General features: G+C 47.2%; 1 protein-coding gene across 1 annotated transcript in view; it reads right to left on the bottom strand.

Moving 5' to 3' along the window:
* Window positions 1-673: 673 nt before the first annotated feature.
* MDGA1 (MAM domain containing glycosylphosphatidylinositol anchor 1) overlaps window positions 674-26,394 on the bottom strand; it is a 139,719-nt gene continuing 113,998 nt past the window's right edge. The window contains exons 14-19 of the mRNA XM_069009841.1: window positions 25,775-25,798; window positions 18,217-18,369; window positions 16,864-16,998; window positions 3,303-3,433; window positions 2,217-2,325; window positions 674-1,090 (exon numbers count right to left, since the gene is read on the bottom strand). Of these exons, the coding sequence (XP_068865942.1) occupies window positions 999-1,090; window positions 2,217-2,325; window positions 3,303-3,433; window positions 16,864-16,998; window positions 18,217-18,369; window positions 25,775-25,798 (644 nt within the window). The 3' untranslated portion in view covers window positions 674-998. The remainder of the gene's footprint in view (window positions 1,091-2,216; window positions 2,326-3,302; window positions 3,434-16,863; window positions 16,999-18,216; window positions 18,370-25,774; window positions 25,799-26,394) is intronic.

The raw sequence follows: 26,394 nt of genomic DNA, 5'->3' as shown, positions 1-26,394 counted from the left end.
TGTGCAACTGCTCCACCCTTCCAGTCCCATCCCATCACACCCCATCCCGCAGCCCCACAGAGACCAGACTTTTCTGTCTGCAGCTCAGACCTGCTCCCTACCCAGCAAGAGTGTTGAGGGACAGAAAGAGGCTCTTAGAGGCCAGTGCTGCAGCTGGATCCAGCCAGGACTTCTCCACCACTCAGCATGGTCCATGTCATTGGTCCCTTCCTTGCTCCATCTTCTTCAGGCCGGGGGGGTGAGAAGCACAGAGCGGTGGGGAAAGGCCAAAGCAAACCACACTGGGGGCAATTAAACACGTGAGAGCCTGGGAGATGTGGGTGGATGGAGACACTGAAGCACATGCGGTGCGAGGCAAGGCGCTCTGGCCGCCAGCACGTGTGGCAGCTGCTGCCCCACGGACGAGGCCGGTGCTACTGCAGGGAGCTGCAGCTGGAGCGGGGAAGCCCCAGCCAGCAGGAAAGCATGAGGAGACAAGGGGAGTACTGCAGGATATCATCCACCTAGCTGTGGGCTCTGCAGTAAAGAAGGTAACTGTTCTGGTAGAAATTTGTGCTTTAATATATTTTTGTTTGTTTGTTTAAAACAAGTTCCCACTTCCCTGAGGAAGCCCTGTCTGACATTCCCAAGGAAACATGGGGGTGTTTTTTTCCTTCCTTCATTTGCTCTTCACATTTCTTCATTCCTATTTTTTGTGTTTCATTCCTTCTTTTCTCCGGGTGTGTTTCTTTCCTTCCTCTCTCTTTCTCACTCTCTCTCTCGTGCACGTGCTTTTTAAAAAAAGTTTTGTCTTTATTTTTAAATTATAGACATTATGACTTTCTCAAGGAGTGCTCCAGTTCTGAACCAGATCCCTTTGCGTGGTCATGCCTGTCAGTCTTTGGTAACATATGGACACTTTGGTGTGCCAGTGAGGAGGGGAGGAAGAGGAGCAGAGGTGGCTGAGTAGGAAAGGAGCAGGAATGTCTTGGTCCGAAGACAGGAGCGCTCGCTTGCCATCATCTGAGCAGCACGTAAAGGAAGAAAGTCAATGGGCCACAAAGACAAGGGCTGTGCAGGGCTGGGACACCACTTCCTGGAAGAGCAACAGCTGCCAGCCAAGAAGGGAGAAAGAGAATTAGTGATGGGACAGATACAGATCTCATCAAACAAGTCTTCTCCCACCCTGAACCACAGAGAGTTCCCTGATCTTTTGGAAGACACTTTGAGCCTTTCCTGGACATTCTCAAGGTTCCCCAAAACTAACTTTGGAGAAAAGGTTGAATCTTAGACACTTTTGCAATCTAATTCTCCTTTCTTCCCCAGAACTTTTAACCCAAGTCAAATAAAAGACTCTCATTGTGTTATGGTTACATTCTAGGCTAAAAGACATCTTTAACCATACCTAAAATTTTGAAAATTTTACAGTGTTCTGACCTTTGTTTCCCCCTTCACCTCTGGAGTTAAGAAAATTGCCAGAAGTGACTCTTACTCTGAAAGTTTTTTGCTTCAAAGATAAATAAACCAAACTGAACCTTGCTCTCAAGTTCCTGTCTGGCTCTGGTTTGCATACTCCAAACGTCTGCTCTCCAGCCTGAGGCATGTTATCGAGGGCACAGGCAGGACTAGGGCACATGGCACACCGGTGATTCCCTCCCAATGGCTACGTACTGCTTACACACACCTTGCTGTGGCTTCAACCCTTGGTGCACCTTAGTGAGAGTGCAGCTGTTTCCCTTACTGCAGTGCTGGCATCAGTTTATGGGGATGGACTGGAAAGGGGATGGTGGGATTTAGCCTGGCTGTGCATCTATGCTCAGATGGCAATGGGAAGAAGCACAGCCCTCCCTTGTCCCACGCCCCAAAGAGCAGATCTTTTTTCCTGGGAGAAGGACTGACTTAACCCTACAGAGGCCATTAAAGCCTGCAGAAGGTCTTTCCCTTTTCAAAGCTTCCATAACTAGAGTTTCCAGGAAATGAGATATTGCAGAAGTCATTTAGCTTCTTGTGCACAACACCTCCTGGTTGTTCCTTTGATTCTTGCTAACTCTCAACTCTAAAGAACAAGTCCAAGAGTCTGACAGCTCCTTTGGTGACTTCTGCTAGTGGAGTCAACCATCCCATTGGGTCCCACCAACACGTCAGTGTGCTCCGAAATCAGCTGTGCATCCCTAGCATGTGCATTTGTGAATGCACTCCTGCCAACTTATTTGCCTCTGAGGCAGACACAGTCTCACCCTTATTCGGTCCAATTGGCTTCCTTGGACAGTCTCCCTTTTTCAGAGTGACGTCATCGATGGCAATGTCCCCCTCGTAGCTCGTGCCCCGGACACCTTCAAAGATGATCTGCAAGCAGAGCATGGGAGAGAGTCCAGCGTGAGGCTGAAGTTGTGGAGGGCCCTTCCTGCACTGCAGGGCTCTGCAGAGGTGAGCAGGACACAGACCAGGTCTTATCAGATCCCCAAGAGAATGATTTCCTTCCTGTTTCTCCAGTATTCACAGGATCTGGAAAGCCAGATCCCACTGTTTATGGGACCAACCTCTTTGTGCTGAGCATCTGTGCAGTAATAAATAAGCATTAGAGCTCTGCTTTATTATGTGCCCTGCTCTAACAAGCCAACCAATACTGAACAGGACTTGCAAGAGTAACTACATTCTTATTTATTATTTTGAAGTACCCAAAAGCACATTGGGCATTTTGCCACAGTGCCACAACCTACCAGCCTGTACAGAGCAGCTCTCACAAACAACCCTACAACAGCAAAGTAGCCTGTTGGGAAACAACCTCAGCCATAAACACAGCCCACTGCCTGGGTACACATGAACAACTCGATGAGCACATGCAGGGTGCCCAGTTCATATTCACAAGCGCTCCTAGAGTCCTAAGCAAGGGGCACAGCGAGGGTGGGCTCTTGCAGCACATGCTAGAAGAAACCTCTAGCATTCAGTCACTTTACACCAACAGGCCAGCATCCCCCAGTTGCTCAGCACTGTCCATTACACAGTCATGGCACCAAAAAGAGCTCTCTGACAAGCAGTTTCCAGACCAGCAATAACCAGAAAATTTATAATGCCAAACTGATGCACATAAATTTTTAAATGCTTGCACATTAAAACCTCAGAGAAGTGGATTTGACTTCTGTGCATCCACTAAGCCTTTGCCTTGCCCCAGTGACCCTGGGGGATGAAAGCTCCCAGTACCCTGCCTTGTGCCCCACCAGCCCCTGTGCTACAGAGGAAGCTGTCTGCTGGGAAATCCTCTACATCCATAGCACAAAGATAGGACAGTGCCAGGTGGCTCCTTGACTGCGGGCTTGGCTTACCTGGAAGGGCCCGGGTGGGTTGATGGGCACATGTGCTTGCTGCCACATGTTCCCCCGATTCCCACTGAGGGACCACACCTGGGTGTCGATGGCTCGCTTGTTCCGCACGCGGACTAGCAGGTTCAAGGAGCCTGGAAGAGAGAAACTGGGCTCTGGCATGCTGGAGCAGGCAGCCAAGCCTGCCTGCTGGGCTGGCTCCTGGCACAGCTCTGGGCTCAGCCTTAAACCATGGCTGTAAGCCCCAGCTGGCTCAGGGACAGCCTGCACAGCCCCAGTGGTCATCTCTGAAGGGAGCTAGCTTTCTCCTGTGTTCATGGATAAGTGCCACTTATCCAAGTGCAACGTTTCATCCACCTGGCCTTTCCTAGGGAAACACAGACCCAGAAAAAGAGGGACGGGATGAGGAAGAAGCAGTGTGCAGCATGGCTGAGGTGGCACGACAAGAGGGTGGCAGAAATGCCAGGGACCTCCAGAGGCATCCCATCCAACCTCCTGCTTGAAGCTGTCTCCTGCTCTACATGAGAGCAGCATGGTTTTGCCAGGCCAAGTCCTGAACTTCCCTGAGGGAACCAAGTTTTCCTACTGTCCAGCATGAACCTCCAGCACTACCAGTTGAGGCCACTGTTCCTTATCATATCTCATACTATGAAAAGATTTTGGTTCCATTATCTTTGAATTTGCCCTTGGAGCAGTTGGGGGCCAAGGGCTGATAGCAATCTCCTCTTTGCCAGACTGAGCAAGTCTAGCTCCCTTAACCTCTCTTCCTAAGGACTTCTGCTCCTAGCCCTTGACCAGCCTGATGCCCTTCTGCTGGATCCTGCTAATTTCTCTACATTCCACTTGAAATGGGGAGCCCAGAACACATATTTGCCTCCCTCTGTTGACCACTGACACCTGAAATATGCAATGCTGCTAACAGGGCTCTCCCTGCCCCGGCCCTGGCCATCAGCTGTGGAGCTATGACCAGTGTCCTCATCCACCACTTGCCCTGGGAGCAGCCTTGGGGTGAGCAGCTGTTCTTTGAAGCACCAGAGAGCACTGCCTGTTCCACACCACCTGATATCATCCCAGCCCCATGTTTTCAGAGGTTCACAAAGACCCTGTGAATCAACATCAAGTTCTTTCAAAAAAAGCAATTCCCAAAAGGTTTTGTCTATCATTAAACCAAAACCAAAGCCAACAAATCTCAAAGCATTTCCAGTTCTCACTTTGAAAACAGTGTCACAGCTTCCTACCCTCCACCCACACATGAAGCCATCTCAGTTTGTCTTCCTGCAGCATTTTGTTAGTATGCCCTCAGATTACTTCTTTTCCTTTTTTTGCTTCAGTGAAAAAACATTTTTAAACATTCAATCAGGGTTGACCTGAACCACTTTTTTTTTTTTCTCAAAAAATCAATCAATCACAATTCCAGTCATGCTGTTGCTCATCAGTGTTTCTGGTCTCCATACACAGATATATTACACCTGAGAGTAGGATGGAAATAGTAACCCTTACTTAGCCATCTGTAGTCTGTCTGCACTTGGGATGCTGCACTCCCACATGGGTACACCCTTTGGAGAAGCAGCAGAAAGAGGTCAGGGAAAGAGGCAGGGAAACATATATATATAACCTCCCTCCTACATGATCCCCCCAAATCCTTCTTTCTTGGCACATCCACCTTAGGGGCACTGTATGAAGGACAGGCACCTGGAACTACTCCCATCAAGTGCCTGGCTGTCAGAAAGTGAGAGATACATCACAGGGAGCTCAGAGCGTAATAAAGATGATGAAATGTTTAGGTTCTGAGTGAATGGCTTACAAAAAAAGGTTAAAAAATGAAATATGTATATAATTTAGTGAAAAGAGGATAGAAGGCACATTATTGACTGGAAATATTCAGAAGCATTAACTGTAAGGCTAGCTGAGAGAACTAGATGAAGGCCTGACAGGACATAGACAGCATATCCAATCCCCTTCCTGGGTGGTTCCCTGGTTTGGGATGCACACCACAACCCAAGATAAGGAGAAAAATAGCTTGATTCCCTCTCCCTTGAGACCAGTTGGCACTGCACAACCTTGGGGGATCCAAGTCAGTGAGACCTCCCTCCTGGAAACACAGTGCCACAGATGAGAGAAGTCACTACAGGAGTCTCTGGCAAAACCAGCTTTGAGCTGCTGGTTTCTTGGCATCTTCCCTGCCCTCAGCAGCTTCCTATGAAGGAAAGTGCCTCTAAGGATACCTAGTCCTCATGAAGCCCCTTGTCCAAACTGACAGCTCACGCAGGAACTACATAACCCCATAGATCAATGTCAACAGGAGTGTGTTCAGAGCAGCTAATTACAGACACCAGAGCCGGTGAGGTGAGGGATTGAGAGCAAATGAAGAATTAATATAAAGCTGCTAGCAAGAAAGGATTAAAAACAACCATTGTCTATTCTATCCTCATTTGGGGACTTGTAGCTAGGATTTGCTGCACAATAGCTTGGCTGAGTAGCCAGCACTGGGACAAATCACGCAGCAAACGAACTTTGATGCCCTAGAAAAAAAGCAAAGGCGAGATAGAAAGAAACCCAGAGAAGCATCTGGAATGTAAATTAGTGCCTCCAAAGCACTGGCTGTGAATGCCTGGCCTAAACCCAAACCAAGCTTGAGCACATCCTGGCTGACAGCTCCATGTCCTTGCAGCATCAGGAAAAACAACCTTTTGGCACCTGAATTCCCTAATACAACAATACTGAATATGAGCAGGCATTCTTCAAATTGTTTACAATTGGAAAGGAAGCTCCCTTATCTACTCACAACATGCAGTGTTTCACTACTCCTGCCTACACATGGAAAACTGAAGGTTGAAACAGAGGAGCAGCACACCCATGGCTGTCTTAGAAATCAGAGTTGTGAAGGGCAGCCAGGTCTCACAGCCCTACCTGCAATCCCTGCTAAGTTACAGAGGCTCCCTGAGTCTGAGAAGGAACTACAGACCTCCATTTTCCAGTAACACTGTCACTGGGAATATACTTCTGGGAGACATGGCAGAGACTCCTGGACTTTAAACAGTGATGAAACCTCTATCCCATCTGAACTGAGACCACAGGGTTGTAGATGTTACTGTTTGTGTAGCTCTTCTACTTTACTCCCTTCCACCATGTGTCAGTCTGCCACCAGTTGCCAGTCAAGTTAAGGGCACGTAGCCTGTGATGGAGGTACCTGTAAATGAACCTCCAGATCTGTGCTCTAGGCAGAGCCATAAAATATTGCAGACTTGGACTATGGGAATCTCCAAGTCATCCTCCTTTCCAGTGGTTACAAACTGAAGAAGAATCAAAGCGTGACCTGCTCTCCAACTCCTCATCAGCAGACATGAGAAAGGCCCATCTGGGATGTTCTCCAGTGCCAGTTGCTGCAGTCATCCCTTTTTGCCTGGTTTCATACTGCAATCATGCCTGCTTTCCTGTATCCGAGTCCAAAGCCAGCTGGGCAGTTTTGTTACCTATTTCTCTCCTTGTTGCCCCTTCCCCGTCTCCCCGGCCTGGCATTTCCTAAGGACACCTGCTGGTGAGGCACACAAAAAGACAGACCATCTATCTGCTGCTATATCTCTCCAGCTGACCAGAGACAGACAGCCAAAAGGGAAATCCCAGGACACCAGCAATCCTGTTGTTAACTCTTCCCATACAAGGCAATCTTCTCATTTGTCTTGTAATCTGCATTATTCCTTCTTCCCAATCAAAAGGGAGAATAAAGGCCAGTGATGAGTGAGGAGGAATCAATTACAGAGAGAGCCAGCTGTACCTTCTGCTGTCTGCCTTGAAGACCAGAGCTGGCATTTCAAAAGAGTGGCACTCACACAAAAGACCAGCTGGGCTTCCAGATAGAGTAACCCAAGGGATGCCTTTTAAATGTTACCTTCTCACAACAAAAAAAGGTCTTCACTCAGTTTCCAGAGGACAGAACTTCACTGTCACATTGAATTGCAGTGTAGATCCAGAAGAGCTGACACAGGCAGCAGCAGGAGGGAGGCAGGGTCTGTAAGGGAGGGACCACCAGCACAGTCGGTATGGGATGGCAGAAAAGGTAGAGGTTTCCTCAGGAGTTCTCTTGGGGAGTTAATGCAAGATGATGGGGTGCGGAAAAGGCTAAGGAACAGCTCAGTTTACACGGCTCAGGATGGGAGGCAGGCAGCTGGAATAGTCAGGAAGCAAAGGGAGGATGACACTACACACTGAGACATGGGGTATCATGCCAAGTGCAGCAGAGCTCTGCGGGATGGGTAGGGAAGGCTGTTGGGATCCACAGCCATGAGCTGGCACACAGCCTGGTCTCACTGCAACTGCCTGCTGCACTCCTGTAAGATCCTTGCTCCAGTACGGGGCAATCTCAGGAGACCACCTATTGATGAGAATTCCTGGCTGCAGCTCCAGTTTAGATTTGGCACCCACCTGGGAATTCAGGGCTGAAAGGCCCTATGGAAATTCCCACGGCATTTCCAGTGCAGGCAAGACAGACTGAAATAAGAAGCTGACTGATTACAAGAGATATCCAGTACCTAGAAAGAGAGTCACGGTGTGGAGAGGACTTAGACCTTGCACAGCTTAGCAGAGTCACCCATAGACCCAAAATGAGGGCTAAAACCAATCCAGGGAGAAAAGAGCTCTTACATTTCCAACAGGGGCTCTGAGCACTTCTTTGAGTGTTTAATGTTAATGCCACTGATCAGAAACTAAAAGCCCAAAGCTTAGTGCACGCAAATCCCAGGAGCAAATGACAGTCTCCAGAAAGAATCTATTACTGTTTATAATATTCACAACAAACACAGGTCTCTCTCCCTCTCTCATTTAAATGGATGTTAATGTATAGCAGTCAGCATCAGGCTGGTGTTCTTGGTTACAGAGCTGGGAGAAAAGTTACTGCTCTGAGAGCTAGAAAGCAGAGGGTGGAAAAATAATTGTAGCACAGATAAAGAAGCAGAAATAATACCAAGTGGTACTGACTCATAATTTCTAGGAATGTAAGTTGTCTTCGTGCCATGGTAGGATGTATTTACTCATTCACAGTCTCTCAGGATGCTTCACACATTAACATATGAGGAGTAAGACAATTAAAGCCTCTGGGCTGCTTTCCACTCCTGACTACAGAGAACTTCATCTCTACATGTCTTCCACTGTTCTCAGCTTGGTGTGCAGGGTCCCCTCTGTGCAGTCATAGGGTCACTACACAGACCCGTTTCTGCAGCCACACTTCACTAACTCCAGAGCAGGAGGGTTCAGAGAGCTCATCCTGGTCAGAGTTTGGAAAGCACCATGATCCCACCTCTACTCATAAGGCATCTGCATTGGGCATGGAGAATGTTTGGCCTGTGCTGCCAGCTGGCTGATTGCTGTGGGACACTCCATGCTTTGGTACAGTAGGGAGGCTACAGAGAAAGGAATTAGGGGAATCAAAGCCTCCTGTTTCCTGCTGTGTCTAGGACTTTCTGGGGATATAAACAGCAATAAGGTAAGTTTTGATTGGCAATGTTTCTCCTACAGCAAACCTGTGAAAATTACTTATATATGGCTACAGGGAATTTTCTTTGGAGCTAACTGTGGATTTCAAAAACCCGAAGAAACAAACACATTTCCACCTCTGACCTCCTAAACCACCATCAAATGAAGCTGGGCTTGAAGCAATATTCCCTGACATAGCTACACCAACTGCACAGATTGATCTGTGATCCATCACTATCTATCTGAGTAGTCTGGCATGTACAGGAATTTCAGGATGGAGGGAATGTACCAGCAGAGAAGCAACAACACTCTAAAAAGGCAAAGTGGACATATGGATGGACCCCCTAGAGAGACACACTGGGCAGGGGGGACCTGGGCCCTGCAGACAGAGGGGTAAGTGCAGTGGTACTGTCATGGCTGTCTCATGATGAGGAATGGGAGGAAGGCAGGCAAGCTACAGCTACAGCTCCTTCTCTCCAGCATATCCCCACCTGTCTGTGTACACAGAGAGCAGATGGTGATAAGGCAGGAGCAGACTTGCAATGGAGCTATGCTTGAGCTCCTTTGCTCATTTGATCCACCAGTCTAATTAGAGAAATTGTTAGCAGAGAAAGATGAATGATACAACACTTCCATCTTTGATACTGTGTTTATGGAACCAAATCCTGACACCCCTTTTCATGGAAAATTCCCTCAGAGGTTGTTTGTGACCAGCAAGAGGCTTTCTCTCTGTGGACAACAGGATGTGGTTTAAGAAGTTCAAAAGAGGGAGAAGAAAGATCTCCACGCTCCACAATGTTAAATTTATGCTATCTCAGAAGAACAAAGGCCCATCCAATATGCAGCCAGAACAGAGAGACGGCACAGGGAAGGTGACTCAGGTAAATTCAGAGCTGGTCACTTGTTGGGGCCATGGCTGTGTAGGAGCCCAGTGCTGCCTGTGACTCAGCTTCAGGCAGGGCAGGGGGAGCTCCAGGTGCTTGGCAGGGAAATGGATGCTCTCCTTCATTTCTCTGTGCAGCTGCTGGCAAGCAGGATGCGATGATGCCGATGGGGGCAGCTCCTTCCCTCTTTCCTGCTGTAGGCTCGTGGTCCCCAGAAGTGCTGGGTACTACCTCAGAGAGGAGAGGCCAGCCTGGCGGAAAATCATAGAATTGTTTACATTGGAAAAGACCTTTAGCATCAAGTCCAACCATTAAAAATGAGAGTATGATAAACCTAGCAAGAAGGACATCATGTGTAGGCAACTTTTCCCACCAATTTTGCAGACTCAAGAAGCAGAGTGAACCATAGTTCAGCTGTGAGGTCTGTTTGCTCCTTGTTCACCCTCTGTTTCGTGACATGCCCAGATGCCTTCAGGCAATGCTCTCTCTCCTCCCAGCTTTGATAACGGGCCCTTTCATCTTTGGCACCAGGGACAGCTGGGTCCTTTATGGAATTCATGTGCTCAGCTCTCAGACTGAGAGCATGCACTGTGCTCAGCACTCTCTGACAAGCTGAAACAAAGTCTGCTTCATAGACACTACCAGGTCTAAAAGAGCACAACAGCCAGACAGGGGACTCTGCCTGTCTCCCTTCTGTGGGCAGGCTTTGAAAAGACCTCAGCAAGAGAGGAGGGAGCCTCCCAGAGCCCACAAAACACAAGTGATGTGTGTGGAAGGGTTCCTGACAAAAACCCTGCAGACACAGATGTACTTATGCTGAGGAAAATCTTGCCTGTCTCTTCTCTATCCCTATTAACAATTTTCCTATTTCCCCATCATCACCCTGTCTGTGGTGTCTCAGTCCTGGGAGCCAAGCACAGGGCAGCTGCACAGCTGCAGGGCTTGGAGCAGATGGCCTGTTTTACTGCAATGCTGAAGCCAGCGAGACAGAGGAAGGAGCAGCTGAGATCACATATTCTTCCTGCTGAACTGAGGACACCACTCAAAAGCTGTTCTCTGGCCTCATCCTCTGCCTGACCCAGGGAGATGTGAGAGGATGAATGGTTCAGGCCTTGGAAGTGATTTGCTGCAGGAAGGCTGTTGGTTAGAGCAGGCTGTGCACCCAGCTTAGAGTCAGGATGAATTATAGCAAGAGACTCTTTTCCCACTTCGTGCCTGCCGTACTTGCACCACAAAACTTCAAGGGGACTAGCTGAGACTGTGAGACCCCAAATCTGCAACCGCAAACTCCTTCAGGTGCTGGGGTGCCTGTCACCCCTGCAGGGCTCTCTTTGGGAGAGGAAATCACTCCCGGAAGTGGTGGTGGTGACTGACACTTGTGGAGCATTTCTTTGATTTTCTGGGATACATTACAAAATCATGCCCGGTTGAAGCTCAAATACAGATTAGGATGGATGCACAAGTATGTATCATAATTTTGCACTCTGGCCCCACAGCCTTTACTCTGTCAGAGCACCCAGGGGGGTGTCCAGATGTGCACCTCGAGTGACCAACAGTGAAATAATTAATGGTCTATGGAGAGAATAGAAGAGTGACAAGGGAGTGCTAAAGAAGTAGCTGGATATACTCTGAGAGTTCCTGTTTCCTCTTAAGTGTCTGTTGTGTTTTGTATATATCAATTTCAGAGTCTGAATAATTGATGCAACACCTGATGTCTCAGGAGATAATCAGGTTGCAGTGTATCCTTAAAGCTCCTAAACTTTGCACAGGGCTGCTGCTGTGATTAAAGTCTGAATGGAAAGATGTTCTGCTGATCATTCAGCAGGAGGGGAGATCACAGCAACTGTCCACCAGAGGAATAACTGTGTCTCCAATCAGGTGATCAGGAGCAAAGAAAATCTGTCGGGATTCAGGGCACCTGCAAATGAATGGGTGCCAGCAATCTGTGCTCCGACAGCCTTGCCAACGAAATCTGCAGCAGGAAAGTAAACAGACATTCAGCTAGCAAGACAGAAGAGGGCTTTTGAAGAAGGCAACATTTCAGTGTCTATCTGCACTGGGAACTTGACTCAGTGATTCCTTTCTAGTGAGGGGCAAGGAAAGGCAGTGAATCCATGTTTAAGGTACTAAACAGAATACCTGCATCAACATTTGTGGAATAAAAATGATGTGTAGCCAATCCACATCTGAACACCCTTCCCTCGTCTCCATGTGTTCTTTAGATGTCAAGCTCTTTGGCTTAGGGATGATTCAATCCTACCTATCAAACATGCTGTTGGTGCTCTTCATAAGTAAACATATAATGAAAGTATAGACACATAGGATTTACTGGGCTCCAGCAAAAGTAACTGAAGGGAATTCTCTGTCCTTGGTTATGCAGGAAGTTTGATTAGATGATGTATCAGTACCATTGGGTCTTAATAATCTTTAAATCTATGCCTCTAACTCAAAGTTCACTGAATTCTTTAGAAAAACAATGACTTCATCTGTCTTTGGTTCAGAGCCACTGTATTGAACTTACAAAGGTTGAATGACACTTTACAAATACATGGTCTCCTTGCTAGATATTTAAAATCTTTGCTCATGATCATGGTAATTGACTAACCTCCCAAAAAACCCATGCAGATACTACTAGAAGAGGCCACAGTCTATCCAAAGGGTCCATACCACAGCCCACAGGAAGGTGCTGGATCTCTTCATTAGTCAATACGTGTTTATTGATGGAGGAATGAGTAAAGCCAAGAACACATCTGAATAGGTGGAAAAAGAATGAGTATTAAAAAGTTGAATACATTTTTTCATTACAGACTGTTCACTTAACTCTAACCGCAACTTGTTTTCAAGAGTCTAGAGGGAAGTGAATCATACTCATTAGGAAAATCAGTCTCCCCTCAATCAATCCAGTGATGTAATCTCTACTGTGTAGTTATTGCACTGGAGATAATGGCATGGATTTAATGAACAACACATTTCTATATGAGGCAAACCATGTATCCAAAAGAATGCAGCTACCTCCAGGGTGCCACCTGCATTACTGTGCAGTGGCAGGGTGCTGCGTTCATAAACAAAGTTTGGGTAGGAACGAGGGAGCTACGATGCTGAATCTTAAAAGATGATGGCTTTGTGGTGCAAGCTGCTTTTACATCGACATAACTGGTACCTCTCAATCTGTGTGACCAGACTGTGTGATCTGGCTACTGTCACCTGTCAGAAACAAGTTGAAGCCACATGGCACCCACCGGCTCCTACATGTGATCATCTACCACGGCCTTTTAGACATGCCTTTGCACTGATTGTCTGATCTGAGTGGGACAAGAAAAGAAGCAATCCAGTTTGGCAGGCCTTCCAGACCTGTGATTCCTCCTCAGCAGGAGAGCAGCAGTGGTGACACTGCCTGTGTAAGTGGCCTGCCCACAACCCAATTCCCTCTGTGAAACAGCCATGGCTTTCTTGAACTGACAGATGCTGTGGCAAGAGATCTGATCTGGTCTCATTGTTTCCAGTGACTCAGAACCAAAATCCTTCTTAATCAGTCCCCAGCACTGTCCCTCATGGGATCTTAGAATAGAGTAGAAGAGAAAAAAACAAAAGGAAAGTGAAGGGAAAGAAAAGTTGGAAAGGACTTAAAACCACCAACTAGTCCAACTGCCTGACCACTTTGATCACCTCTCTAGAAAGCCTATTCCAGTGTCTGACCACCTTTTCAATAAAGAAATTTAATCCTCCCCTGATGTAGTTTTGAACCATTCCCATGCATCCTGTCACTGGATACCATGGATCGGCACCTTTCACCCCCTTTCCCTCCTCAAGAAGCTGTAGACAGCAATGAGTACTGTACAATTTTATTGGAAGCTTCGTATCCTGATTATACATAGACCAGACTTAGCTGGGGTGGTCAGGTAAGGTCTGTGTCAGCACTGGAATAATCACACCCTTAACTCTCCATTCAGTGTGGCTGAAATTTCCAGGTCCCTCTCAGCAATCTTCATCCTGCCACCTGACCACGAAGACATCTCTTGCTGCAGGGCCTGCAAGAGCATCCAGCAGCGAGCAGGAGGCCGTGCAGATCATAACCTGGCTGACCACTGAGTTAGGAGGCATGAGAGAAAGGTGGCAGGGGACTGTGGTCGAACCAGTCTGTCAGGGAAACTGTCCTCTTAAAGCATCCCCCTCTCAGGCAGCCCCTGGGAAGGGAGGAAGAGGAGTCTGATGGCTGCAGCAAGGACTTGAGGATTTGCTCCAAGCTGCAATGCTGACTCACCCAGCCAACCTGGCAAAGAGGTTTTTTGAACTTGGCGAATAGCTGCTAGCTGCCACCGCTAGTTTCCTCCCCTGAAGAAAGCAAGCAATTCCTCAGAAACACAGAATCACAGAATATTCTGAGCTGGAAGGGATCATCAAGTCCAACACTTAAGTGAATGGCCCATATGGGGATTGATGCCATGACCATGGCATCATTAGCACCGAGCTTCAACCAACTGAGCCTCATTTGGTATTTCTACGCCAGCCGCACGTAAGACACCCTCGTTCTTGAATGCCTTGTGGAAACGGGATTTCTGTTCTTCCCCTCCCCTTGATTATTGTGTTGGGGCTAGCAGGATCATAGGGCAGTGTGAATGCTTGCTACAGAGGCGGCCAGAGGAAGAAAAACAGATGACCAAATAACTTCAGAAGAACGGGAATTGCCTCCAGGGAGCTCCCCTTCATCCTGCTCTCTCATCAGCTAAGAGACATTCAACAGCATCCTGCTCTGCTAGTCACTGAATATTTTATATCATGGCTACAACCAGTGCATTTGTATTCCGTTTCTCTCTTTCGTCATATCTATTATAAACGAGTAGTGTCTGGGAACTCTCCCAGGGAAGATTTGCCTGGATGGCTGTGGATATTTTATAGTCAAATTGTGAGAGTAAACCAGCTTTCAAGTTCTGTAGTGGGGAAAAAAAAGGTAATAAAAGGGTTATTAAAAAAATAAATAAATGTCGGGATTTTATACAGCTACTTTTTGTAGTGACAGAGCTTCAGTTTGCTCCACAATGCAGCTGGAAAAGGCCTGGGATGGGAGACACCCTCTTGCTGGCACTGTCTGCTGACAGGAACAATCTGATATGCTCTTGCTGGCACCTGGCTTGGCAGGACTGTGCTGGCACTTGGTGAGCCAGGGGTTGTGGCTGTGACTGCAGGCATCAGGGATAGATATATGGGAAGTGAGGCATGGCTCCAGATTGGAGCAAGCCCACCTTTACCTTCATATTGTTGCATATGTGAGATGGATGGGAGGGCAGGGACTGTCGCCTCATTTCGCAGAAGTCCTACTGAGTCCTACACCCTCCTCAAAGCCAGGGCTAAAGAAGAAGAGCTGAGTAAACTTGTTTTGCCCTAAGGACTCTGAGAGGACTTCAGCCAATAAGGGCATCAAGCCTGGCATCAAGGAACTGAGCTTCAATTTGCAGACAGATACATGGTGGGTTTGCTGGACCAAGTAATGTATTCCACAGGCCAAGAGAAAAATAACTTTTTTCTCATTTCATTCTCTTTCAATCTCTGTCTCTATCTAGTCAGTCTAATTTTAAAATCTGCCCTCAGCATTCAAGAGTCTGTCCACTCACAGAAAATTTATCAGCCCCTTTGTACAACCAGAAGAGAACAGGGATGAGGCAGGGGCCATAACATTGGGTATGAAGGGAAAAATCAACAGATATAAAAGGTGTCTAAAGCTGAGAAAAAGAAAATAGCACTCAGAGGCTTTCTTAGGTCTTGGGAGTCACTGTAGCTTTTGGGTAATTTGTGGATGGAGAAAATAAGTAAAGAGTTAAAAAGCTAAAAGCGAAGAACCTGTAATGAATTGATTCTCTGTCATGTCCAGCCCACCCCATCTCCAGACCAACCACCACAAGAGAACTGTTAAACCGAGCTCTCTTCCAAAATCAAGCAAGTGTTGATGAGCTTTTACTTTACCTGTGAAATGAACTTGGGAATATGACACAGGAAGAAAAGCAAGAGAGGCCTCCTTTCTCCACATCTTTTTTTTGCTAATCTCCCACCAGTCTGGGCCACTCTTCATCAAATAATGAGATCCCTTTCCAAGCCTCCAGGAGAAGATGTGCAGGCATTAGGCAGCAGAGCTAGCTTACCATAAGGGCCAGCTGCAGGGAACACATGAGTTTACCAGAGAGCATTAGCAGCTGGACTCTGTCAGCTAAGCAGGACCAGCAGGTCCAGGAAAACCTGGTATGAGCCAACACTAACAGTGCTCTGCCTGAGCAACCTGCCACTGCTGGCATGACTACAACATGGAGCAGCCTGTCTCCAGGGGGAATCCAGGTGTGTGAAAACACCTTTGACCTAGCCCAATTCCAAGTGCAGAGAGCAGATATGAACCCTCAAAACACAGACACAGATGGAAACCTGCTCAGTGAACTGCAGTCCAGCTCCTAGGCCCTGACACCCATGGTGTCAGGGTTTCAGCCTTGCCCAGATTTTGCAGTTTAACCTCTCAGCCGTGCCACATGTGCGCAGAGATGTGGCCAGACTCAGGAGCATGTTCCCTCCCAATGACATCTACAGTACTGAGCAGAGAGTTGTTAATTAACCCCACTTATTGAAGGGCAGACACATTCCTGCCTGGGCCCTGATTTTTCAGTCAGGCTCTAGTCCAGCAGGTGATTAATAACCCTGTGTGCTGTGGGAAGAGTGCATCTATTATTCAAATTAATGAAATTATAATCAAGAGGTGACGAATTAGCAGTTGCTCCTTGACTGGATGTGGAAACTCATTAGTGTGTCAGGCGCTTCTGTGGTGCTCGCTGCACTCGAGGCTTACAGTAGTGAGACGAGGGAGCCAGGCAGAGCAGGCAGCCCCTTGGCACAGCTGGGGGAGCACACATCCTGCCCACTCCAATATAGCTGTGGCCTCCACAGAGCTCTCTGGTCCCACAAAGCCCCTTCAGCCTCTTCTCCTCTCCAATGGACAGACTGGCTGTAAGGTGCTGCCCCAAGGATGGGCTGTGACAGCCTCACAACCCTGACACTGCTGGGCTGCAGGACAAGTGTTTGAGAGCAGCAGCCTACCCTGTTTCTTGGAATCCTGGAGTAGGACTCCCACCCTCTGGAATTGCTGGTCACAGGCACAGCTGCTGGAGCAAGAGGCTGGAGATCTTCCCCAGGAGTCCACATGAGGCTGGGTTTACCCCTCCCCAGAGGGTACTCACCAATGTGCTTCCCGTACATGTGGTAGTAGAAGGAGACACAGTAATACTTGGCAGTGATATTGTAGAGGGGGCTGATGAGCCGGGCTTTGTCTCCTGTCACCCGGGGCCGGGATGCCTCGATGAACATGTAATAACCTGCAGAATGAGAGGGAAAGGTGGGCAAAGGCAGCACACACTGGGTCTCCCTTCCTCCAAATGATGGGATGCCAGTGTGGCTGGGAGAACACCCCTCCTCTGTGGGACATGGCCTTGCTCTTCCCAACTGCTCTGCACCCACTGTGATGCTGGCCAGAGACACTTGCAGGATGTCTGCAGTGCCTCCTCTGCCTCAGCAGTATTTAGGGACGAGCAGGAGAGATGGGCATCTGCAGACCTGCTGTGAGCACACATAGCAGGTGAACCCCTGAACATGCACATGCTCTGTCTGGGTGCAAAATGAGCCTCGCTGCTACAGAACAAGGAGCCTCAGGGCTGACTGCACTGTGCAAGGAGAACCCCAGAAAGAGAAACCATTCCAGACTAATTTCTCTGCCTCAAGTAGAGGGAGAGAGGATTCGGTACATCTAGCCTAAACAATATTGTTGTCTAAAGAGAACAATACCAAAGCAGTTGTTAACAGCCCAGGGAGGAACAGATTAGCCATTTAATTTGTTAACATCATTTTCAATGCTCAATCAGGTTGGTGTTCTGAACACTAATGGGAAAAGCCATTTCCTCAGCTGGCCATTGGATGTTCCCATTTTTTTCTGAGTTCAAAGGTATGTGTTTGCATATAAATTTACTTTTCTTATTACAGAAAGAAGGATGTAATATCCAGCTAAACTGGGAGCATGTACTCCATGCACAGCTACTGTGAGCAATAAATAACACCAGTCTCCTTCAGCTGTAGGTGGGGCTTCCTTCCGCCCCACAGGCAGCTCCTGTCTGCTCTCTCATGCTTCTGTGCTTGGTACTGAGGAGATCTGTTTGCATCCCTGAGAACTTCTCTGAGGAAACAGCTCACTAAAACCTACAGGACCATTTCTAGGTGTTAGAGATGTTCTCCTTGTCGTTAATCCATTTTTTACTTCAAAACAAGCATCAAACAGTGCAAGGGCATTAGGCAGCAGGCAATTAGTTGATAACAAGAACTAATGCTCACACTATTCCCTTCAACAAAGTTGTGGGTGTTTTAATTGTGTGTTTAATTCCAGTCAGTAACATGCAAATTAACTGCCTGCTCCCTGCACTCTGTGTGATGTAGAAAGCAGATCAGCCCTCCATCAGCTCTCAGAGCTGTAAGACTCCTGAAAAGAGATGGTGTGCACCTCGCCTCCCCAGCCAAGCCGAAAAGAAATCCAGACTGGTGCCTACCCTCCGGCGTACCGCTGATGTCCGTGGGGGGCCCTGTGTTGACGGTGCGCTTGGGGTTCTGGGTCAGGGCATTCTGCCGGGTCCAGTCAAAGTTGTCCATCTTGTCCTGCATGAAGCCGCAGATCTTCTCGTCCTCGAAGCGGCAGGTGTTATCTGTGGGCATGGGAAGAGAAGGGGCTGCTAAGCTGCTGCTTTTCAAACACCCTCCCCAAACTGCCTGGGTGCTCGCAGCAGTGCTGTGTCACTGCTGGAGGCTCTGTGTCAAGCCGGGGGCAGATGGACAGCCCCCAACCTCAGCAGGAGGCTGCAAAGGAAGGCATCACAGAAATCATAGAAATCACAGAATGGGTTGAGTTGGAAGCAGCCTCAAAGACCATTCAGTTCCAAACCCATTGCCATGACAGGGATGCCATTCACTTGGTCAGGTTGCCCAGAGCCCCATCCTACCTGACCCTGGACGCTTCCACAGATGGGGCATCCATAACATCTCCGGGCAGCTTGTTCCAGTGCCTCACCACTCTCTGAGTAAGGAATTTACTCTTAAAATCTAATCGGAATCTCCTCTCTTTCATTTAAAAATATTCCCCCTTGTCCTATCACTACCCATACTACATCAGTGATCAGTGTTGTTACGGAAGTGTTAATCCAGGCTGATGGATGTGATGGTCTGACAAAATGGAATAAAGCTACTATGGCTAAAGAGAAAGAGATTCTCTGAGAGATCTGAAGGGGCAAATGTGTAGGAGCATAAAAAGATCACCGAAGGCAAACTGGCTACAAGGGCTTTTATATCAGAACAACTTGATGGTAGAATAATTTCCCCAGGAGAGAGGAAAAAGTAGCAGCAGATGACCCCCCCTTCAGGCTATATATTAAACTAAACTATGACACACATGAAAAAAAATCAGCTGTGGAGAAGAGGTCAGCTCAGTGCGACAAACGTGTCATTTAGCCAGAGTACATCTAATTTATGTCAGCTAAAAGGCACATTTGATTTTGCAGCTTGTGCTGGTTCCTCTAACAAAATAAAACACGTAGGTAAATGATTTTTATGTAGGATCAACCACATGTGCAATAGGGCTCACTTTTATTACTACCACAAGATGGTTACACCCTACAGCAATATGTAAGACATGAAAAATCTTGTGCATAGACATAACCCAATATGGACTTGCAGAAATTGAAATGAATTGGACGTGACCAGTCTGAAGATTGTAACCTTTGTGTTAAAAAGGTAGTTTTGAGTCACAAAAAGCAAAGGCCAAGAACCAGCTTTACACTGCTGACACAATAGGAGAGGGATAGATAGAACAGGAAAAAAACAAAGAGAAAACAGGTCTAAGAACCGATGTGAAAACTGTTGTGTGTTGTGAAAGGTCCCTGGGCAGAAACCAGAGCTGGAGAATGAGCTGGAAGTGGGGTCTCAGACCTTGTGAGTGATGTAGATACAGCAAGCACAGACATCTTTATTTGCTGCTTTTATGTAAAAGCAAGGAAATGTGCTATGAAACCGAAAGATAAAGCCATGAAAGAACACATACACAAAGGAAAACAGGCTCTTGACGAGGTCTTGGGATGTGTTAGGAACCTCATCCATGGCATGCTGGTGCAAGACTCAACTTTTTGGTGTTTACCTCCTACCATAATCTATCATGCCTAGATGAAGAGAAGCCCAAATGCCTACTGGGGCTTCCACATTCTTTTATCTTCAGTGATGACTTGCTCTGGTTCCTGGGCAAGAGGCTTTTTCTCCTAGCATGGGTGACTCTGGCAGGACATGTAGGGCAGAGCAGGGTCCTCAGCCTATGGGCTGGGTGCCAAGGGTGGGACAGACAAGGGAAGTTTTCTGCAATGTCAGGGCCAAAAGCTCCAGATGCAGTACAATGTGATGTTAGGAGCTTCATACACCTACCATACACACAAAATCTGTTATCTTGTACCAGAGAAGAGAGGCTGCTCATGAAATGAACAGAATATTGACTCTGAGATGCTGCACCTTCTGATGGCTACCCTGTAGCTAGCATCCTCCCCATCCCCTCCCATTTGGAAATGAAAACGACTGAAAATGTAATCCAAACAGACAGGAAAGGTCTGCACACCCCTGTGGTAGGGAAGTGGGTTCCCCCTTCTTGCCTGTCTCTTTCCAGCATCCCATCAAAACAGTGAGAAAAGAGGATGCAGCCTCCTGTGGCCTGCAAAAATATCTTTGCCAGCATAGGTTGGACAATGTGTGGCAAGCCAAGGCCTGGTTCACAGACCAGGGCAGCTGGGTTTCCCATAAGCTCAGCGGGAAGTGCCACATGCCCACTCCTTTGGGCTGAGCACAGCCATCGGGAGCTTGTCTGGGCTGGCCACTTAACTGCTGATTAACCCTGGCTAAGTGCTTTCTGTTCAATCTCCTCATTTCTAATTAGCATCCAAATCCAAATTAGCCACTGCTGAGCAGTAGCTAGCACAGGAGCCTGAACAGCATCTGGAGCTGAAGGAGAAGGGAGCAGAGGACAGGGCAGATGCTCTCAGGGTCTGAGACAGGGCAACTGTGTGGGACAGGGGGCCTCTTCCATCCCCAGAACAAAGAAATGGAAGGAGAAAAGAGTGAGAAAGCAGCTCCTAAGGGTCCTTCCTCAGCTCTCATGGCTGAGAGAAGGAAGTTCATGGCTGTGGCAGATACCCAGTGGTCCTCAAAGGAGGGGCTGGAGCCTGCAAGCTTGCTGATGTTGCTGGGTTGTGTAACACCCCTGGTTGCTCTCCACTGGAACAAAGACAAACATCTGCATGAGTCCAGCTCATGGGCTGCCAGCTGCAGATAAAAGAGACACATTTTCTCTTAGAATGGCATTATCCTACACAGCAGGATACACCATGACTGTCCTTTTGCAAAAGCAACAGGGTGGTTTGCACCTCTGACCCTGTTGAGCATGTGAACCTTCAAAGAAAGATGACATCTTTCTCCAGCACAGAATTACCTTAACAGGGAATATCTGGTGGAAAGAGCATTGGAAGCTGTAACACAGAGGCCATCCAGGCAACTGCCTGAAAGGGAACAAACCACAAATGAGGAGGCACACAAATCAAAGGAAAGGCAGATTAAGGAGAAAGCACAAGCTCAGGTGGAGATCAGAGAGATTTGTGCAAGACAAGAGGACCTGAGAACAGCATTCCCAATGTAGCACCAAGGCCTGGTTGTGCCAGCCTGGTGGACTACTGTGCCTCATTTGTAAGAAGCCACACACATGGGATGAGACTGCTCAGAGAAGATGACTCAAAAGCCTACAGAGAGCTCTTTTAATGTCCAAACTGGGTCCTGAGTACAGCCTCTCTTCTCACTCAAATGCAGCTACTTCCAGAAGGCAACGCTTCTAGCAGAGCGCATAAAAGAGAGAAGGGTCCCATGCATCACAGATCAAGCAATGCTGTTGGTTAATCAACAACATGATCCATCTTATGTGCACCACTGGCTGTGCAGGATGCAGGAGTTTGTGACTCCAGCACATCACCTCTGCTAAGCTTGGGAGCTCAAGGCACTTTGCAACAACTAATGAACAAGGCTTCTTAACTTCTCTGTAGCATAGCAATGCCTCTCTGTGTATCTTCTGCATTACATGTGGGGAAACAGATGCACAGGGAAACACATTTAAGGTCACAGCAGGCAGGACCTAAGCTGGAAACAGAACCCAAGTGCTCTGACTCCTGGTCCTTTGGTTTAAAACAAGCCACAGGAAAGCAAAGATCTGTGGTTTCTCTGAGCTACAAGTGGAGGTGCCATGAATAACTAGGAAGTGTTCAGCGTGGTTTGGGACACTGCCAGCATGTCACCTCTGGATGGTTATCAACAAGGTTCACTAGGAGAAACCTGGCAGATCCAGCCAAAAAGATGTCAGATCACCTGCTGTGCCTCAGAGGCCACAGAGGTGATCTGACTTTTGACCTGGATTGTGGGATGCAAACCTTCTTGAAGACTTTGGCCATTTGACAGGGATCCTGGCTCATCATCAAGGCGTAAATGAAGCTTCCTGTTTGAAATTTAAGTAGTGGATTTAAATATTGGACACAGAAGTTGTTCTCTGGATTGTAATAGATGAGGTGGAGGTGGCAGGGGAGCTGCCTCCTCAAAGGCTTGCTGTCTTCACCAAACAGATTTCCTAGGCAGGCTTTGCAGTGGTGGCAGCTCAGAGTGCAGAGATGTTTGCTCACAGTGAGACACCTCCCTGCACTCCCAGGGGAGGGACCCTCTGTTGTGGCTATTAGCATTTCTTGTTGCTTTGCCTTCTTGAGAAACATAATGGAAGTTTTCCTTTCTAGTCCTTTGGGGAAAGCCATGCCTGGTTCTGAAATTCTGGCTGCCAGATGAATGTAAAAAATAATAATCCTATTCTAGCTGCAGACTATGGGTGAATAGCAGATGGAGTGCACTTGAATAAAATTGCCTGCATCTTTTAGCTGTGGCCTGACAACTGACACTGGCTTGGTGCATAAAGGACCACTCTCTGAGCCCCAGCTCTGTTGCAGACCTGCTGTGTGACCCACAGGCTATCACTTTCTGGACATCAATTTCCCCATCTAGAAAATGAAGACAATGAAAACTGTATTGAGACCTCAAAGTATGTCATGATCTAAGAAAGAACATTCAACAGTCTCTGCCATTGCAAGCTTCTGGGGATTTTATAACCAGTAATGGAAGGAAGCTCCACAATGCTCTAACTGCTTAAGTCATCCTATTTGCATCAAGATACAAGGAATCGTCACCTTTTTTAACCTTTGCATTACAAACATTCTTGAAGAATGGGCACACACTTGAGTAATCCAACTCTAAACACAGGCTGACATCTCATTCCCACATGTTCTTACCTGAACACACTTGGATTCCTCTGGACTCTGAGCATTATCAGAGACTAGGCACACAAGCAATAGATGGTAAGCAACAAGCCAGGCTAATCTACATCAACCAGCATGTGCCATGGATCACCACCCACTGTACTTGTCCACGGTCCCAAAATCACAGTTTTAGCACAACACAGCCAGACTGCAGGTATGTGAGAAATAGTGTTGCTGCTCTAGAAGGGCAAGATAGGTTGGCTAACAGAAAAATAAACCAGCCATCCCATATGCTTTTTAATGTCCCCATCACCAAGGTTGCAGGTTACATCTGATAGAACAAGGGAAGCCAAAACACCCACTTCTGAGGAACTGGAGTGGCTTGTGGGGCAGCACTCCAGAGTTTAGTTTAGAAAGCAAAGGTTATATCCAAAAAAATTGCAGAGGAGGTAAGAAGGACAGAGCAGATTCCCCAGCACTGGAATTTGGTCATGACATTAAAATAATCAGTTATTCTAAGATAACTTTCAGGTAAAATCTTAGAATTAAGATAGTTCTTAGGCAGTTTTTAAAATACGAATTCTACTTTTTAGAACCAGATTAACTGATTTTTAAGAGTCAGTCTTATTGATGACCTCTAAATATTTGGAATTCCCAGTGTCTTTTGTTCACTTCCTCTGCTCTTCCTTTGCTTTTCCTTTATAACCCCAAACCTGGCTCTGTAACCCTGCCACACGCATGCCTGCCCCAATGTTATTAACATCTTATTAGGCTGAGAGAGAAAATGCATGAAGAAGTAATTGTATTAAGTGACTCTCAGAGTTTGTAAATTAATCACCATTGTGCATGCCCTTGGATCAGGCTACCAGAGGCATTAATCATCTAATCTTTGCCTTTCACTCCAGAGCTCTCAATGTTTGCTCCCAGCATTTGGCTAGGCAGCCTAGTGTTAACTTTCCCCTGGGGGTGGTGGTAGCAGAGGAAGTAGGAAAAGAAGAGGTAGCAGGAGGGATTTCCATGTTACTGGGATGAGAGTTGGGGAACTCAGCTGTGGTCCAAAGAAAGAGCCAAAAGCCTTTGGGCTCATTTTTCACTGGCAGCAGTGAAAGGACTGAAAGGAAAGGGAGTATCTGAAAGCAAGTGTGGTAGGTCTGATTTTAGGCAGTCAATCTCAAGGCATGAACTCATGGGCAAGACCCTCACAACTGGCCCAGAGGTCCCAATATCCACCAGAGGCTGGGCAGCTTATATCAAGAGGAAACTCTAAGTGTTGGGTTTACTGCATGAAAAACTTGAGTGGCTGAGTTATCCTCCGCCATAGGCAAATTTCCTGCAGTTGTTCTGGACTCAATCAAGCTGTCAAAGCAACCCCAGGCAGGCAATCTGAAGGCTCAGTTTACAAAGACCCCAAGAGATTGACACAATTAGGACTGAAGTTGCTCTGGGTTTACCAGTGATTTATGCAGTGTAAAAGCAAGTGGCAAAAGGCCAGATTTTGTCACTTCCACCTGCAGGCTGGGATGCTTGCCTCCTCTAGCAAGTACTAAGAGACACATTCTGGAGTGGGTCCCTGGCAATATGCTCCGTGTTTCCCAGTGAGTCTTCTGTGGAGAATATTTAAAGAAGATCAGGAAGTGAGGAAAGGCAAGCAAATGATATCAGGAATTAGAGCCACAAAATCCCTCTGACTCTGTAAGAAGCTCCTACTCTCAGGCAGAGTATGGTTCATCAAAGCATCCTCAGAGTGTGAACGTGCAAGAATTAACACCTTGTGGCTGCCTTAGGAAGACAGCTCCCTATCCTGATTCTTGGCTGCCATCACCTAATCCTGGCTTCTCCTTCCCCCTGCTACCCTGCAGTGCAGCAGTAGCACTCAGCTCCACACACAGTAACACATAAAAACACTGCATACTGACTCAGCAGCTGGAAACAGGGAGACACAACCCCATGCTCTTCATGGTGCACTAGCAGGTAGTCTGCCCATCTCTGCCCAAGAGCTTTGCCTGGGCTTACATGCTACAATCAAAGCAAAGAGACCTTGTTGCATTCCCTGAAGATCATTCCCCACTACTTACAGCAAGCTGGAATTCCTCTTTTATGCTCAATGGGCACTATCATGTTGGTGTTAAAGACCATCATTCTTAGACATTGTGTATTCTGCTCTCAAAATCAATGGGAACTCTGGATGTTCAATACAGATGGGCCTGCATCTTGCCAGGAGTGACCAAAAGGTAAATAATCAAGCTAACAGTGATGACACTGGAGGGGAAGAAGAAAGGGACTGTGCTCAAGGAGTTTTCAAGAAGTGCCAGATCTGAGCTGGAGACTGCTCCATACAAGCCCGCAGATGTACCAAGTGATATATTTCATAGTCAGAAGAGGATGGGGAATATTCCTAAACACAGATATTTTGGGGAACATTTAATAACCTGCTTACTGGAAGCAGATTGCTCATGCTGGGGTGGGGAGGTAGGTGTTGAAGATCACAGCCTACCCAGTCACAGAGGTATCAGGTGTGAGTGAGAGGCATATCCCTGGTGTAAATCTCCTGGCAATAACTCGAGGTACAACAAATGGCAATATTTACTGGAAGCTTTAGTGTATGCAATTTCATCCTCTTTTGGGGAAAAAGATTTGACAAAGTCAGCTGGGTATTCCAGCCGCTTGTCTTGCCTGATCTGTTGGACCACTCGACTAACATGAATTGCATTCAAAGTATTAACACAAAGGTCTTGTTGCTTACCTGTTGGATTGGGATAGTTGATTGCTGGAAAAAGAAATGGAAAAACAAGTCAGAATAGCTAGTACTCCTCCAAGTCACAAATCATAATCAAAGTGTGAAAATAAAACAAACACATCAAGAAAGGTCACAAATGCATGAGTCTCCTGGCAGCATCCCTGTAAAAAAGCAGGGCTTGGTGCCTGTGTTGGTGTGGAAAAAGATGCTGACACTCTGATCCAAGCAGCAACAGACCTTAAGAAAATCCCACCTAATGGGTGATCCTGGGATTGTATAGGGAAACCCTTCTGGCAACACAAGTGGTTTCCTGCTGGAGCACCCAGTGGGATAGCACCCACTTAGAAACCAAAGCTTGGTATCTAAGAGGGGCATCAAAACAGTTTGATGCACTGTGGAAGTTTGAGATGACAGGTATGCTGGGAACACCAGACACATTGTCAGTCCATGGGACAAGAAGGTTGTGTGAAATCAAGCAAACATAGAAGGAGAAGGATCTGTACTTTCTGCTGAAATAGAGAGTAAAGAAATCATAAGAGTTGTGGGAATAGAGCTGTGAGCTGTTGGAATGATGGGGAGAGAAGTATGGTCAATGTATATTAATGGAATAATCCAGGATTCAAGGT

This window comes from Aphelocoma coerulescens, chromosome 3 (genome assembly GCF_041296385.1).
Source record: "Aphelocoma coerulescens isolate FSJ_1873_10779 chromosome 3, UR_Acoe_1.0, whole genome shotgun sequence".
NCBI lineage: Eukaryota > Metazoa > Chordata > Aves > Passeriformes > Corvidae > Aphelocoma > Aphelocoma coerulescens.
This window is presented reverse-complemented; position numbering and strand designations above follow the sequence as displayed.